Here is a 16633-nt window from a genome sequence, read left to right on the forward strand (position 1 = left end):
TAAACAACAGGTGATTGTGTAAACCAGCCCCCAAAGGAGCTTCTAACTCATTTGTCTTTTATCCTAACAGCTTGCATAGACAATATAGTTAGTGAGCTTGGGCTTGCAAATTAGAATTCCTGTAGACTTGCTAAAGAGTGGCACAAACTTAAAATTGTTTGTAAAAATTCTTAAAATGATCCAATTTACTTTCCACCACCCCCTTATCTCACTTTACTTTTTCAATTTGCAGCCTGTTTTATGACTTGCAGTCCTCCAAACACTTCCCCTTATTGTTCTGCCCTCATAGCTTAATATAGCCCTGCCTGTAAACTTCACACATCCAATTCCATCATCCTTAACTGTGAAGGTCTTCAGCGCCTTTAAACAATTTTTTTCCTTTCTTCATTGATGCCTTATATGCCTAGAACACTCTCTGAGTTATAATGTCCATTCTAATTCTTCCTCAAACCTTCCTTTTCGGTGAAGCCTTTGGGGCAGCCCCTTTGGGACTTAGCCCCTCCAGAAACACATTAAATTTGTGTAAATGATCTGAACTCTTTCCCTATAGATGCTTCCATTTTTCTCCCCTCTCCCTCTATTGCTTCCTCTGTGGCACATTTTAATCTGTACATTCCTTGGTTGAGGGTCCTCTCTTTTTGTTAATGTGCATGACACTTTACAGCTTAATCCCCTTTGATCCTAGTACTGCTGCACCAGTCTCAATGCTATGAAATCCAGAAGTCAGGTGAAAAATACGGTCTATATTGTTTGTTTATCCCATCAATAGGGTAAGCTGGCCTTATAATTTCGGTATCTGTGAAACTTGAGTTAGATATCATTAAAAGTTTAGAACTTAGAAGTGTCAGTAACTTAATTTTCTTGTTTTTATAGTGTCTTGATATAAACACTGGTCAAGAATGGAACAAAATTGATAGAACACTCATATTTTCAGAGGAAAATGAAATGGATATGACATCGGGTCACACTATAATGATTACCCATGACATTGGAATCAGTCAAGAAACTGACAAACCCAGGAAAATAGATTTCAAATCATTTTCAACTGAGTTAAAATCAAAAAAAGAAGTTTCACAAATGAATGAATTCAGCTTCTTCAGCTGCCCTACAAAGGTGAATGAGACCTGTTTATCTCAACAGAAGACTAACACTGAAAACACACAGAAAATTAAGTTTGATGACTTTTTGAAAAGCTTGAAGTCCACTAAACTATTTCCCACTCCTACGGCTGATGTTCTTTCAGAGGCTCCAGAAAGAAACATGAGTTCTTCAGAAGATAATGCATATTCTCACTTGCAAGGGAAAAATTGCAACATTACTGCTGTCTTGGGAGAACATGGTAATAGAATAGCTGGTACACAGCTTTCCCTATCTCATGAAAAGGCCATTGTGCCTGCCTCAGAGCAGTTAGGATGTGAGGAAGTGACTTTGGCTGGTAGAGGGGAAAGTATGGACATGATTACTAACAATATGGAAAGAGTTTTGCCACCTGAAACCAGTTCACTGAACATGGTGAATAAACCAGAGAACCCCAAAAGTGATTACTCAGTCAACGATAACATGGTCAGCTGTAGATTAAAGCCTTTTAGTTATCAACTTGGTGTTCAACAGGGCCCAAGTAGGTGTATTAATGAAATAACTTTAAGCAATAAAGAAGGTGTTGACAAAAACCATGCTGTCAAGGTAACTAGTAGGGCTGCCTCACATCGTTCTCACACAACAAGTACGATACCTGTGTCCGCTGGATCTGTTGCTCCTATGCCTGTTCTCCATAGTGATAAAACTACTACTTTCTCTAGCTTCTATGCAGATATGGAAACAAGTAGGAATTGCACAGGTTTAATCCTGCAAGAATATTTCAAGGGAATGGGCAATCCTATTCATAGAGCTTCTGAAAAACAGAGTGATGATGTCTCCAGGCTAATGGAAGGAACTTTGTTTAGAGAGGACTATACAACAGCAGCAGACAGTAAAATTAATAGAAAAAGTGGGCTTTCAAACAATACAGTAATTCCTGAAGATAAAACTAGTGTATTTGCTTTAAGTGATAACATGGAAATAACTAAACCCACAACACATGCAATGGATAATTCTCTGAACACTGCTGTATTCCAGGGTATGCCACAGCAAGAAATGAGAGCTGTTAAGAAAAGTATAAGTAGCTCACGTAATGATAAGACTGTTGTATTTGCCCTGAGTGAAGACAATGAAATGGAGATTACCAAGAGCTGCACAGTACCAGTAAACTATGGTATGCAGCAGTGTGAGAGAACCCCTCAAGTGCTCTCCCTACAACCTGTAAATAAAACTCTTTATATGTATCATAGTGACATGGATGAGACTAAACCTATAACAAGTGTAATAAATCAGTCTATAGGAAATGATGGTGGCCAGACTGTTGAAAAACAAAGTAATGAGTCTGGTAGAAGGGCTCTCACTGGATCAACCAAAGACAGGACTGTTGTATATTCACTTAGTGATGAGAATGAAATGGAAATTACCAGGAGCCATACAGTGGCATTAAACCATGATGCTGTCAACCAAGGTGAAGACATTCCCTTTACATCTATTGTGCCTTCAAATAAAACTGCCATGTTTACGTTTAGTGAGGATATGGAGATAACTAACCCTGTTGCATGTGTAACTGATAAATCCTTGAGAAATGTAACTGACTCCCCTCCTGTGCCAGAGCAAAATACCAGTAAGAAAAGAGTAACTGAATCAGCTAGTGACAAGACTATAGTATTTTCCCTGAGTGAAGACAATGAAATGGAGCTTACAAGAAGCCTTACAGTGGCAGTAGAGGGAGCTCCTCAAATACTATCCCAGATTCCTGCAGAGAAAACAAACATGTATTTAGATAACAGTAACATGGCAATAACGAAAGCCACATCTTTTGTTCCAGCAGATAAAACTCTGCTGTTTATGCATAATAATGACATGGAAATAACTAAACCCATAGCATATATAAGCAATACATCTCTGAAAGATACTGGTTTCAAGGCTTTGCAATTGAAAAAAAAACCAATTGACAAGTTTCTGTTGGGATCATCCAGTGAACAGACAACTGTGTGTTTGCTGCATGAAAACAATGAGATGGAGATTACGAGGAGCCATACAGTGGCAGTAAACCATGATATTCTCCAACAAGTCAAGGTAGCTACTCAAGGACTGTTCTCAGGGCCTGCAGATAAAACCAGTATGCCTGTGTACAACAGTAATGCAACAATAACGAAATCCACATTTGTTCCTGCAGATAAAACTGTGATGTTTATATGCAATAATGACATGGAAATAACAAAGCCTGTATCAGATACAATCCTGAAAAATAGCTTTTGCAAATCTTTGCCACAGAAAGGGAAAGAGACTAGGAGGATCACATTCCCAGGATCAGTTAAAGACAGTACTGCTGTTCTTGCACTACATGATGATGAAATGGAGATTACGAAGTGCCATACAGTGGCAGTTAACCATGATATTATTTCCCAGTCTGAAAGAACTCCCCAAGTACTATTTTGTCAGGATAATATGGACATTATGGGATCTTGTACTGTTACTAAAAATACTAAAGAAACTTTACATAAGAATGTGATGAAACTGGGAAAGTATGCTGAACGGGAACTCTCTTCAAATGAAAGGGTACCATTAGCTATGACTGAAGATACTGAGGTCACTAAAAGGCATGCAGTGCCAAATGATAGCCAAACAGTCTTACACTGCCCACCAGCTAGCCAAGTTGAGCACCTCAATGAGACTACTGCATTCACAACTTACAAGGCTGGCACAGAAGTCACTCATTTGCCAACTAATACTGTTGATAATGGGAACCTGGAGGAATCTGAGAAACGAGAAATATTAAATAAAAACATACAACAGAATTTGGGTAATGTACTTACCCCTACGTGTGGGGGTGGAATACAAGATACAGAAGTTATAAGAAATCACACAGTTACCATTTATGGCCCTAATAATCATGTACCTGATGTTGAGAAACAGATACCAGACTCTTCCACAAACTCAAGAGAAAAGGCATATGAAAATGCAATTGGTGAGAACATGGAGATGACTAGAAACTATACAATAGGAATTGAATGTGTGTATATGAATGATAAGAATGAATGCAGCTTGAATTCCCAGGCCAAATCTAGCTCTGAATTTCCTGCTTCAGTAGTTGCTTATGAAAACAAATTGGATATTGCCAAAATTGATAAAAGTACACCTGAAAAGTCAACTGGTTCTGCCAGTGTGATGCTATCTATTCCTCTGGGTATTGTCCAAGAGCAACAGAACTTTTTTAAAATTCAAGAGAACCAGCTAGAATCCTGTGCATCTAAAATGAATAATCTTGCAAAAGAAACTGTGACAAATGTAGTTTCAAATGAAGAAAATGATTTTATGTTTCCAGTTAAAATGCCAGCCCCAGATCCAAAGTTATCTGAGGAGACTGCCCTTGATTTAAACACAGAGAGAATGTGCATATTATTTAGTGAAAGCAAGAGCCTGAAAGATGATTCAATGAAGGTGTCTCAGTCAAAACAGGAAGATAACCTTGCTATAGAAACAAATGCTCTTCCAGTTGATGACAACATAACTAAGAGATATGAGACTGTGTCATGTAATGCTACCCCATTCACAAAAGACTGGCAAAATAACTCAGAATTCCCTCCCATCAATACCTTTCCTTCAGAGGAAGAGCCAATCCTTTTACCTAAACTAACTGTCATCAACCATTGTCCAAACATAAAAGACATTGGGAAGAAGTCAGAACTTGTTCAACTCTTCCAAGATGTTGAGTCCAGTGTTGGGGAAGAATTGCCCAAACTGATAATGAAGCCATATGACTGTTTATGGTTGAGAGAAGATGTCAAAAAGGAATCCAGTACTATTGTTTCTAAAGAATGGACTAATACTTCTTTAAGTGAAGGTGCTGCTCTGAGTGTACCATTAAATGCCATATGTACAGATAGCTGTAAAATAAAAACATTGCCCCTGAGCATCTTTCCACCTAAATTGCCAAATAAAAGAAAGTCTGCTCTTTCTAATGTAGAAAATATTGGTGCCAGATCAGAAGAGAGAACAGAAATTCAAGGTTCTTTACTTAAGAGATCCTTAGACAAAATTACACAGAACTTGAGTCCATCTTATATAGATGAAGAGATGCTTCCTGCATGTGTAGAGGAAATGGATTCTAATGATTCTCTAAGTTGTGAAGTGCCAGAAAAGCTTTGTGATGTGATGAATGAAAAAGGGATTGTTGATAAGGAAGGCTGTCGTTTTGAAGAATTTGAAACTATTAAGACGCAGAAGAGAGCTTGGAATCGAGAGGATGAGGAACTTCAGAAAGAAAAGAAGTTCAAAGTAGATGAGGGCTGGAATGATACTGCAGAGTTAAAGCAGGTGGGTGTGAGTCTACTATTTTGGCATATGGTTACTTTTCTCAATTTGTAAAATCCGCTTCTGTGGATTATAGAATGAAGTACATATTTTAACACTGGGTTTTATCCTGAAGAAAGCTGATGTGGTATAATAGCTACAAATACTCTAGGTGGTCTGGGGCAAGTAATGATTTCAGTTGCAGTGCTGTGCCTGTGCTTTGGGGATAAAAACCTATATTTGACTAAGTTAGGGTGCAATCCTATTCAGATAGGCGGCTGCCTCTGAACTCGGAGGCGGACGCCTACCCTATGTAGGGCAGGAGAAGCACGGAGGGGATCGATCCCTCCGCACTTCTCCCGCCCTGCATTTTTGGCTAGACAGCTGACTGTGACTGTCTAGCCACAGGAGGGCTGAGTGGGGGAGGAGGCTGCTGTATGACACATTGGATGTGTCATACAGGCATTTCCTCCCTCTCTGCCCAGGAACGCCTTCCGAAACACTCCTTTTCGGCCGCTCTGCACTCCTCTTGTGAGTGCAGAGCATGGGGCTGTTCCGCGCTGCCTCTGAGGCACTGCGGAAGTGTGGGGGAGGTCGGTTCTCCGACCTCAGAGCGTGGGCTCTGAGGTCGGTTCCCGGAAAACCAGATATCCTGTGGTCGTCTAGCCACTGTCTAGTGGCCATAGGATTGCTCCCTTATAGGGTTATTGTGACTAGGGTGTATGTGTATACACAGACATGCATAAGTTGTATTATCCTAAAGCTTTCCCTCAGAGTCTGGCTTTTTATCTACTTTCTCTGAAAGTTCTTTATTTTATTTTAGAAGGAAAATGCACTATAAAGGTGTGGGGAAATCAGGACAATCAAAAGCACTTTAAAAATCACAAAGAACCTGTTTTTTTAAAGTGACTTTTGTCTGAGATCTTTCACTGGTTTTCTATGATGCTTAATACATGGAGAGATCAATCCTATGGGGATCGATGGTTGCCTCTGAACCCGGCAGCGACCACCTATCCACTACAGGGTGGGAGGAGTGGTGAGGAGCATCTCCTCTGCACTCCCGCTACTATGTTTTCGTGGCTAGACAGCTGATTTCAGCTGTCTAGCTACAGGACCTCGGAGCACAGGGTGGGGAGGCCAGACGACACATAGGAAGTGTCATACTGGCACTTCTGACCTGCCCGCCCCGCCCCTAGGAACACCCCATTTCCCCCACTCTATGCTGCTCTTCCAAGCGCGAGGCACAGGGCTGATCCACACTGCCTACAAGGCGGCGTGGGAGGAGGTGCAGGTCGGTTGCTGGGAACCAACCAGTCCTATGGCTGTCTAGCCACTGGCCCTTAATTGCACCCTTAATTACTGAGTATATCATTTGTTAATCCACTAGGATCATGAAGAGTGATTCATCACTTCAAATTAGCCATGTCTATATTTTGGAGGCTTACTGTATGCTAGCGCGCACACAGCTGAGCTAAACCTTTGTTAAGCAGTATTTAATTGTTTTTTAGCCTTAAGCATTTTTCTCAAAGTTGGCTTTGAAGCAACACACGGATGTTAAATTTAAGCCTAGCTTCTGTTGTTATTTTGGATCAAGCATTATCATTTGAAAGTCTGCTGGACTTAAACTTCCATTGAAAATTCCATATGGGAACTTCCATTGTAAACAGGATGTACAGTGAAATCCTCTATGCTTTGACTCAGAATTAAGCCCCACTGAATTCAATAGGACTTGCTCCTAGGTAAGTAAATACAGGACTGTATCCTAAGAAGGCTTTCTGTGTAACTGACAACCTTATGCATAACATCCGACCATGGAAAGTTTAAAATTTGCTCCTTATGATAATCCACAGCAAATAGTAAGAAATATTTTTGTATGTTTACAATGAAATCTTGCTAATATAATATGTATTGAATAATTACTATTTTAATTTTAGCCCCTCTCCAGCACAGTGGTAGCTCATAACCATGCAGAAATCTATGAAGGTAAAAATGTTCCAGAAGTGATAGCTACAAATTTGGAAAAGACACAAAACAGCAACAGCAGCTCTTTGGACTCGGTTAAGGCTGATACAGACTTCAGTAGTAAGAATCCTTTCTAACCTGATTACTCTGGTTTCAGCTAACCCAATAGATAAAGGAACTCTGTTAGTCTGTATGTGACTGATGTTTCTCCTGTAGCAATGAAGGGTTTCCAAGAATGGCTTGCTTCAGAGGCAGGGCTATACAAATGAGATGGACATGATTTCACACAAGTCGTTCTCTGTCTGTTCCTCTGTTTAGCATCTTGTCTTCCAAGGGCTTTAATATTTATAAAAGCTATATGGGATCTCTCAAAATAACTTGCCAAAATGTTGTATCCTGATCTGGACGCATATGCATAGCTTTGTCTCTTTAGGCAACCATGCAACAGCCTATCCAAGTGTGTAGCATCTCAGGACTTTTTGTTTTTGTATTTCAATAAGATCTTAAAGCAAGGGGCTGCTGGAGGAGGGAGGTGGAATGGCCACAAATCAAATACAGGTCCACCCAATTTTGGGGAATCTGTCCTTCCCCCAGCAGCCCCCATCCCCCAGAGAGGCTTTTGGGAGGTGATATGTGGGGAGAAGAGGAAAGGGGATGGGATGGGAGACTTTCTTTCTGTGAACTTGCTATCTTATGATCCAAAATACTGGCTCTAACAGTGCTCTGGAATACTTCTCTATAGTTGGAAGGTATGTTCAACAAAATACCCCGTTTCCTGATCTGATATACCTTGCAGTCGTGCTAGAAAATCATATACATTTTCTAAATAACTATTGGCTAACTTTAGGTTCAAGAATTTTTAGAGAACAATTGCTTCACTCCCTACACCATTAATAAACCTCTGTGCTATGGATTGGGGTATATTAGGGTAGGGAAACTTTTTCAGCCCAAGGGCCAAATTACCTCCAGGAAAATGCATCAGGGCCCATTTTTTAAAGCCTAAATGCAGGGTGGTGGTGGTGGTGGACGTGGACTGAACAGGGAAATCCATCTCCAATCAGAGATTGGAAATGAGAGACTCAGATGGGAAAATCTCTTGTCTCTCATCAGCTGCTGATCAGAGATGATAGATTTTGGTTTGGGAGGGGAGAGGGGGTGGCACCTGGAGGAGAAGCTGGTGGGATGTATCTGACTCCCACAGGCCAGAGGTTCCCCATCCCTGGGGTATAAGCATTTCTCATTGGGAAGATCTCAAAGATCGCCAGGACATCATCTAAAAAAGGACTAGAATCCTAAGTAAAATAGAATAAAAATCCTTTTGCTCCATTAGGCCAAATTGATTCGGACTGAAGTGGTATTTTCTTAGCATTGATGTGTTGTGAGTATACAATTTCCTGTTTGTTCAGCACATCTACTTTTTCTTCTTAGTTCACCGAAATAATGAAATGGAGACTCATCTTCTCATGGACAGTATTTGTGAACAAAATTTGCAGGAGGTAAGTCAGAAGCTGAAATCCCTCTAATTCCTGCCTCTATCAAGAAGTATATTGCCACATTGTGGAATGCCCTTCTGATTGAGATTCGAGATGTTTTAGATGGTTAACCAACATATTTTTATTCACACAGGCTTTTGGTGTTTAATTTTGCTGCTGTTTTGATTTTGTGCTGCATTTGTTGAGGTTGCTTTTTAGTGCTCTTGATTTAATCTTTGTATTTTTATGAATTGTTTTTATACACTGCAGAGAACACATTTTTATGCAGAAAAACGGGTTATAAATGACATGAAATTAAAAAATAAATATTGGTGGCTTTTGATTTAAACTCTCGAATGATAAAAAGCACATTTTAAGTAATTATGCTTGGATTCTTCATTTTCAGAAATTGCAGGAAGGTACTATTACAGTCCGTGAATTTTTTACACTCCTCCAAGTTCATGCTGTGATACAGAAGCCTCGCCAGAGTCAACTCCCACCCAAAGTAAGTATATAAATGTAAAGATTCACATTTCATAATATGTGTAAATTATTAATTTTTAAGTTGTCCTGAGATTTATGTAGTGATAGATACTGATCAGATCTATTCCATTTTCTAGCTATCTTTCTGATAAACTCTAAAATTGCTGCCACCTCAATTTCTAAATAAACGTGATGATTTATACTAGATAATAACTGAGATCCATTGGTACCCATATGGGGCTTCATAGCTCTTCATGCAGCCATTACCTGCATTTTGATTAAGCTTGAGCTCAGCCAAAGTTTAGTTATGTTTTTCTTCCTTGGCAGTTCTGAAGAAGCCACTGTGCAATTTCAAAAGCAGCTGGTCTCTTTGGAACTGCTGCAGTAAGAAATACACATTCAAGCTTTGGCTGTGATTCTTCCCTATGCGTATATCATGCCTTTTGGATTCTTAAATGTTGGGCTTTTCTTCTTCGCTGTAGTATGCAGTCACCACACCTCCTACTCTAGAAGATGAAATTCTCAGCCAGTACATTTATCGTCCCAAGTTAGAGGCCTATGATGAAGATTGTCAAGCTTTCTACAACATAATAGAAGAGTAAGATGTTTGGCATTTTTGTTCATATAACTTTGTCCTTGTTTTGTGAACATGTAACTGACATGAGTTGCAGTATTATTTGGTAGTTAGTTGATCTCTTTAATAGGGTCTGCAAGGTAATAGTTACTGGAGTTTTGTAAACTCTTGTAAACAGATTTTTGAGGGGGTTCGCCCTCCTTAGAGTATGCCCAGAAAATTCAGGTGATCCTAATATCTTTATGTTTAGCTTTTCCTCCTACTCTTAATTGTGCTCCTGACCTTCCAGGATACAGCAGAAACACCTGGCCATATCCATTTATTAGGGCCCTCTTATTTAATTTTATTTAATTTAAAACATTTGTATTCTTCCCTTCATCCACTAGATTCGAGAGTAGTGAACATCAACGATTAAACACTAAAATATACAATAAAGCCATAAAATTATGAAGCAGCTACTAAAACATACAGCAGGCTAAGTCATTAAACAAATCAAAATGCCTAGAAAAGTAGAAATGTTTTAATCTGGGGCTGAAAAGATTGTAATACATCTTTTTAGAGGGCCCATCTTTTTAGAGAACACTCCATAACTGTGGCACTACCACTGAAAAAGCCTCTTCTTTGTTACATAGTACATATCCAATAAGGAAGGCACTTGAAGTAAAGGGTTAGCAGAAGATCTCAAGACTACACAAATTACACCTGTTGGTGTAAAGTCAGATAAATATCAATGGTTGTCTTTTTTGCTCAAGTAGGGATGTTTCCACAACTGCTTTGCTATGTAAACAGAGCAGAACAGAGTGAAGACATATATTGACTGGTTTTGCATGATTGGCACAGCTCATCATGGGTTATTTAAGCCACAATGAGCTGCAGTGCCTGCAGCTGCAATCCTGAAAGTTCAAGCCACAACCACAGCTTGTTGTGTTGTCCGAAACCATGTGTGTGTTTGTATGTGAGGCCCTCACAGAACCCATGGCCTGTTTTAGGATTATGTAAGGGTTGTTTGACCCTTGCACAACTCACCCCTGCCAGGTTCGGATGACACAACAAGCCACGGTTGAGGCTTGAATATTCAAAATAGCTGGCAGCACACACCACTAACCTCTGTAGTTTAAATATGCTACAGTGGGCTGTTTGATCATCCAAACAGGATTAGGTAGGTATGTTTGATCATGATGAAGGAGCACAGCAGATATGTGTAACTGAAGTTCAAGAGATCTGAGTAAATTTTAGGCAAAATATGCTGTTAGATAATAGATCTTCATGGGGCAGAAAATCTGAGCTGCTGAATCTCGTAATCTGAATTGAACCTCTTAAAGGCAGTTTTTATCTTTAAGAGTTTAGAAGACTTTAGGCAGATAGCTTATAATCCTTATGCAGAGAAAATACAATATGTGAGATCCAAAGGCCCATGTGAGGTAAATAATAAAAAAAATCAGGGCATCTGAGGCCTTTCTTTCACAAATACCAGAAGGCTGCTCTCAAAAGTTAGGAAAATCCTACGGAGTGCCCTCTGACATTGCAGAAGAAGCTGATGTCAGAAGAAGAAACTGGGGATATCTAAGTGCCACACTTGGAGCCTTCCAGGTCCCAGCCAGTATGTTCTTGCTTAGTTCTGAGTTTGGGATCAGGCTCTATTAATGCTATTAGATTAATGACAGCATTAATGAATCCTGTAGTTAAATTCAAATGTACAGATAATAAAAGTCTTGTCTTTTAGAACTGCTACAACAGTTTAAGTTTAAAAAGGTGAGGAGTATAATATATTTCAGGACAGGATTGACTAAAGGGGAAGCACATCTGCAGTCTAATGTTGACATAGATACCTTTTTTATTATTTCAGATTAAAGTTGCATGCAGTTGACCAAGATAAACTTCTGGTGAATGTGCATAAAAGTCTATGGGAAGTAATGAGAACCTGTTCTGATGAGGAGGTATGGACAACTATCTTATTTTGCATAATTGTAGCTATTAGAATAAGTCTACACCAGCGGTCCAGTGTTGCAGTCCTTCATACATTGCTTTGCTTGAACTTGGCTGTCCCTCTGTTCCTCTTTTCGCATTACCAACACATATGTGTTTACCTTTTTTATGACAGTGAACTGTTCTTCTGGGTTGGGTAATATTAAAAAAAGGATATGTCAACACACAGATGACCCTCATACCAATAAACTTGCTGGATATTGAGGACCCTTATACTGTTAAACTCATGGAATGTGCCTCTGCCTGATTTCTGAGGATCTCCCCTTCCCCCTCAGCCCCCCACACCACAGCATACTTTATTCAGCAGGTTCCTGCAATCCTCTTTGTAGCATTGGGGGTGGGTGGCTAGAGGGGCTGCCATGGGGAGCGGGGAGGGGGGTTGTCTGCTTTTGCCAACCCTATTGCATGGCCTATATTGGGATCCAACCCATTGTGACTGCAATATGCCTGCTTCTATGCCATTAACTTTGTCCCTTTCTCTTTACTTATCCTCTTACTATCTTAAATTCCACCACAGTTGAATAGCTTTGGAGCAGAGCTGAACAAAAGGAAATCCTGTTTCACCAAGATGAGTAAAGTTCTTGCTCACAGAGGAAAAGCAAACTTATATACAAAGTTGGTGCAGAGTGCACAGGTAAATTATTTCAAGCAGCCAGTGTGAGGTATTTGTTGGGCACAGAAATTATGTATATCCTTTATGAATCCCACCATTCTTCCAGTGAGCACAAGGTAGCATATATAGGGTTGTCCTGTTTTCCTCAAAAGACTGCTCTGAGATAGGTTAGGCTGAGAGATGATGACTGGCCATGAATTAACTTCATGGGATTGGAATTTAAGTCTCCTTGGTGGAGTCCAACGTTGTAACTGCTGCGTATTTGGAACTATGAACAAATTAACAGAACTACCTGATATACTCTCTGAAAAATAGATTCCCCTCTCCTCCCTCATGTACTTAAACACATTTTGGCGCTGGATATTTCTTCACTTTTCATAATAAAGAATAAAATGGAGAAATGGCAGTTTATATGGATGTAAGATATTGCTTCCATGCAGTTTGGACTTTACTTTGAAATGGCATAGTACCATTAGTCAAAACACCTGAGATGTCCTACCATTAGTCTAGTACTTGTGACTGTAATAGATTCTACTACGATCATTAGTATTAGTTTCATTTTAGGGCATCTCAAGTTTTTTGGGGGTGGGATAGTTTGAAGGTAGCCTTTAGCGCTATAGTTAAAAGTATATAATGTTATCCTGTTATACAGCTCTGTTAGTTTGCAACATAGTTCGTAATTCTTCTCCTTTATCCTCACTGACTTGCGAGATAGGTTAAGTTTAGAAATAATGACTTGATCAAGGCTGCAAACTGAGCTGAGTTCTCATTTGAACCATCGTAACCCTACAGTCCAGCCAGTGCATCAACTGAGTCTATGTTAGTTTTACCCCTCATACAAATAATGTAGTGAAAAGACATAGAAATGTTGGTGTGTTCTTAATCTTTAATATATGTCAGTCTAGTACTGCATTGTTCTATGACTGACAGAACTGGTTCACTTGGGGCCCAGTGAAAGCTCTAGGAGCACCTTATGCTGCCAGGTTGCTAAAATTCAGCATGTATGGGTCAGATCTGTCCTCTGTATGGGCGACCATTAGGTTTAACCATATTTTAGGTTTAAAATAAGGAATATTTTAAACTGGTTTTAGTTAGGAGTTAGCATCAGGCATTACTAAAGGGCATTGCCAAGATCAAATCTAGCCATACAACAATCTACAAATTACATTACAACTAAAAATTAGGTTCTAAAAATACAGTTATTTCCATTTAAGTTCCAGTGGGAAAAACTACAATCAAGACTAGCTAAAGCGGATGAACTTCTGAAAGAAATGGATAGATGTATTGTTGCCCTGGAGACAGGTACAACCTAAAAAGTTTCTAGACAATGTACTTCTATGATGAATTGACTAACTGTATTTGTCACCTGCGTTTCTACCAAGAAAATGGCACTCTAAGGCAGTTTACAGTGATAGGAACTATATTAAAAAATACAAACTTAATTAAAACAATAATAAAACAAATACATTAAAAACACAACAGTAACAGAATTAAAACGGCACCAGCCCAACAGACCAGCTTACACAACAAAGGCCTGCTTGAATAAAAATGTATTTGCTTGCCAGTGGAAGGACAGCAGAGAGGGAGCCAATCTAGCCTTCCTTGGCAGGGAGTTCTACAGCCTGGGAGCTCTATTTTTCTGCTAGAGCTAACTTCAGTTACTTGTTTCTTTGAACTTAGAGGGATAGCTCTGTTAGTCTGTTGTAGCAAAAACAACACTGTCTTGTGGCTAACACTTATAAGTTTTTGTGGAGTAGAATCCATTTTATCAGATGTTCTTGTAAAACATGACTTGACTTTTAGAAACCGCTACATTAGAAGAGTCTGAGCCAGATGTCAATGATGCCATTGCAGAATATGAAGCCAAGCTGAGAGAAACTGAGAGAGGTAACTGGACTCTTGAGATATATGATGTAGAAGTTTGTGAATGAATGTTGGAGTGGTGATGGTGGTATTCGTATAATGTCCAACTTTGTTACTATTTGAGAAACACAAGAGGGACTCATCCCTCTGTCCTAGCATTGCTTAAAAATGAAGATAATATTTTCCCATACTTATAGTTGCTTTGACTGATGAAATTCCTCACGGAGATCCGTAGGTATACTATGTGAAATACATGGGGTGAAATCCAACATTGTCTGTCCAGTGGAACAGACTCTGTTGGCAAATGAGCTGTCCTTGCCTACATGCCCCCAAAATCTGCTTTGGAGGGTTGAGGCATTCTCCAGAGCAGATTTTGGGGGGTGTAGTGGGAAGGAAAGGAAAGGGAAGTTCCATTGGATAATCGGAAGTCTGCTTGTGCAATGTTGGATGTTAACTATGCTTTGGAAAGCTGTGGCTTGCGGCTTCTTCCCAGTGCATGTAAACCATATGCCTGTAGGATCATCATATATGAAGCCCTACATGTAGGATTCACTTAATCCTACACAAATTATTTCCATGTAGAGATTTCACTAAGTATGATTTTACTTTTAGGGAGAAAACTTAGCTTGTTGGGAACTAGACCTACTTAATCAGAAGAAACAGCTAAGCTTGTCATCTACTTGATTCTTCATGTATGTTTTTTCCCCATTCTTTAGAGCTGGAAAACCACAGAGCCCAAGAGGAAGCTCTTCAAAGGTAGTATTTAGCATAAGGTTTTGACTTGTATTTGCATCCTATTGTATCTTGGTTTAGCGCTATTCACAGAATTTTGCTTATGTTTCACTTTTTTTGTTGGACTCCTGTAGAGATCAATCAAATCTGAGAGAGAAAAAGCAACAGATAGTTTCAGAGATAAGCCATCTCCAGGAAGATGCAAAAAGCTGTCAGGAACTCATGGAGAAATACAAGTAAGTAAATTCAATTACTTCATAAATTCAAGTCAACCTTACTGTGATGCCACTCACTGTCCATTTAGTTCCTTACTCGCATAACTTGTCCCTATTTACTTAGGATGAAACTCAGGAATACCATTAATCATATCAGCAGTGAATCTAGAGTGTGGTTGGGTTTGTTCATGACTCTCTTCACCTTCAAACAGGGATGGCATGGTCTTTATAGAGATGATTTTTACTGCTTGGGAAACTTATATTTAATTACGTTTTCATTAGATGCTGAAATTATAGCTATGTAAGATAATGGAGATTTAATTTAAAGTTCTTCAGTTTGCAGAGAGGGAAGATGTTTTGGAGAAAGTAGTTCATGACTACTGAACCCCACTTTTAAAAAACAGAGATATAATTGCTAACGTGCCAATATGGGTGCATGTCTTATCTCCCTTAATGTCTTCTGATGAATTAATTTTTTATTGTATGATTGTTTTTCTTTCTTTTTGTAGCTTCTCTGAGTGGGTGATGAAAGAATGGAATGATCACCAGGCAGTTTTCACCTTCCTTTATGATTCTATTGAGCTCACTGTTGGGCTTGGGCTTCCTGTTGGTAAGTTGCAAAAATAGCAGGAACTCTGTCTGGTATAAACAGCAGAAGGGATACATAAAAGCATAAAAGAACCACTATACTGATGTATGTTTAAGGCTATTTTGTTTCGGTTGTGAAAATTTTATCCTGCCATATGGTCCCAGAGAAGCCTTAGGGCTGCTCACAAAATATCATTAAAAAAAATTAAGTCATAAAACACCATGTCAGATTCGATAATTAAAACTGATTAAGAGGTAAAACTGTTCCTATTCATAAATCTGAGAGCTTTGATCAGAGCATCAAATCTGAAAAAACAGCATGCCACTGATGCAGACAGAAAAGGTTCTTTATCTTCAGTTTTATTGAGTGACATGGTTGTGATGGATACATTTCAGTTTGTACAGCCTGAGGATGTAGACAAGGTCTTTGGTAGTGTGATATCAACCACTTGTGAGCTTGATCCTTGCCCATCCTGGCTAAAGAAAAGGCTTGGTCAACTGAGTAAGGATAGTGATGAATGCCTCCTTTTGAGGAAGGCATAGGTTATCCAGTCTTAAGATGACTATTGTGAGACCTTTGTTGAAAAAGCATCTTTGGATTCCACCATGTTGGATAATATCTGGCCAGTCTCAAATTTGCTATTCCTGGGCAAGATATGCAATGGTGTAGTGGCATCTCCGCTCTAGGGGTTCTCAGATCATATAAATTATTTAGACCTATTTCAGTCTGGCTTCAGGCCCAGTTTTGGGACTGAAACAGCTTTAGTCACCT

The 16633-nt window shown here is 39.3% G+C and overlaps 1 protein-coding gene across 1 annotated transcript in view; it reads left to right on the forward strand.

Annotated features, from left to right (window-relative positions):
- The window catches only part of KNL1 (kinetochore scaffold 1), a 45521-nt gene that overhangs the window by 13933 nt on the left and 14955 nt on the right, over positions 1-16633 (forward strand). The window contains exons 10-21 of the mRNA XM_084845429.1: positions 874-5397; positions 7308-7455; positions 8764-8831; positions 9214-9312; positions 9773-9888; positions 11711-11801; positions 12368-12484; positions 13678-13765; positions 14267-14350; positions 15043-15082; positions 15193-15294; positions 15783-15883. Of these exons, the coding sequence (XP_084701555.1) occupies positions 874-5397; positions 7308-7455; positions 8764-8831; positions 9214-9312; positions 9773-9888; positions 11711-11801; positions 12368-12484; positions 13678-13765; positions 14267-14350; positions 15043-15082; positions 15193-15294; positions 15783-15883 (5578 nt within the window). The remainder of the gene's footprint in view (positions 1-873; positions 5398-7307; positions 7456-8763; positions 8832-9213; positions 9313-9772; positions 9889-11710; positions 11802-12367; positions 12485-13677; positions 13766-14266; positions 14351-15042; positions 15083-15192; positions 15295-15782; positions 15884-16633) is intronic.

This window comes from Heloderma suspectum, chromosome 1 (genome assembly GCF_057233095.1).
Source record: "Heloderma suspectum isolate Gila_16-S chromosome 1, 16-S_ref, whole genome shotgun sequence".
In the NCBI taxonomy this organism is placed as follows: Eukaryota; Metazoa; Chordata; class Lepidosauria; order Squamata; family Helodermatidae; genus Heloderma; species Heloderma suspectum.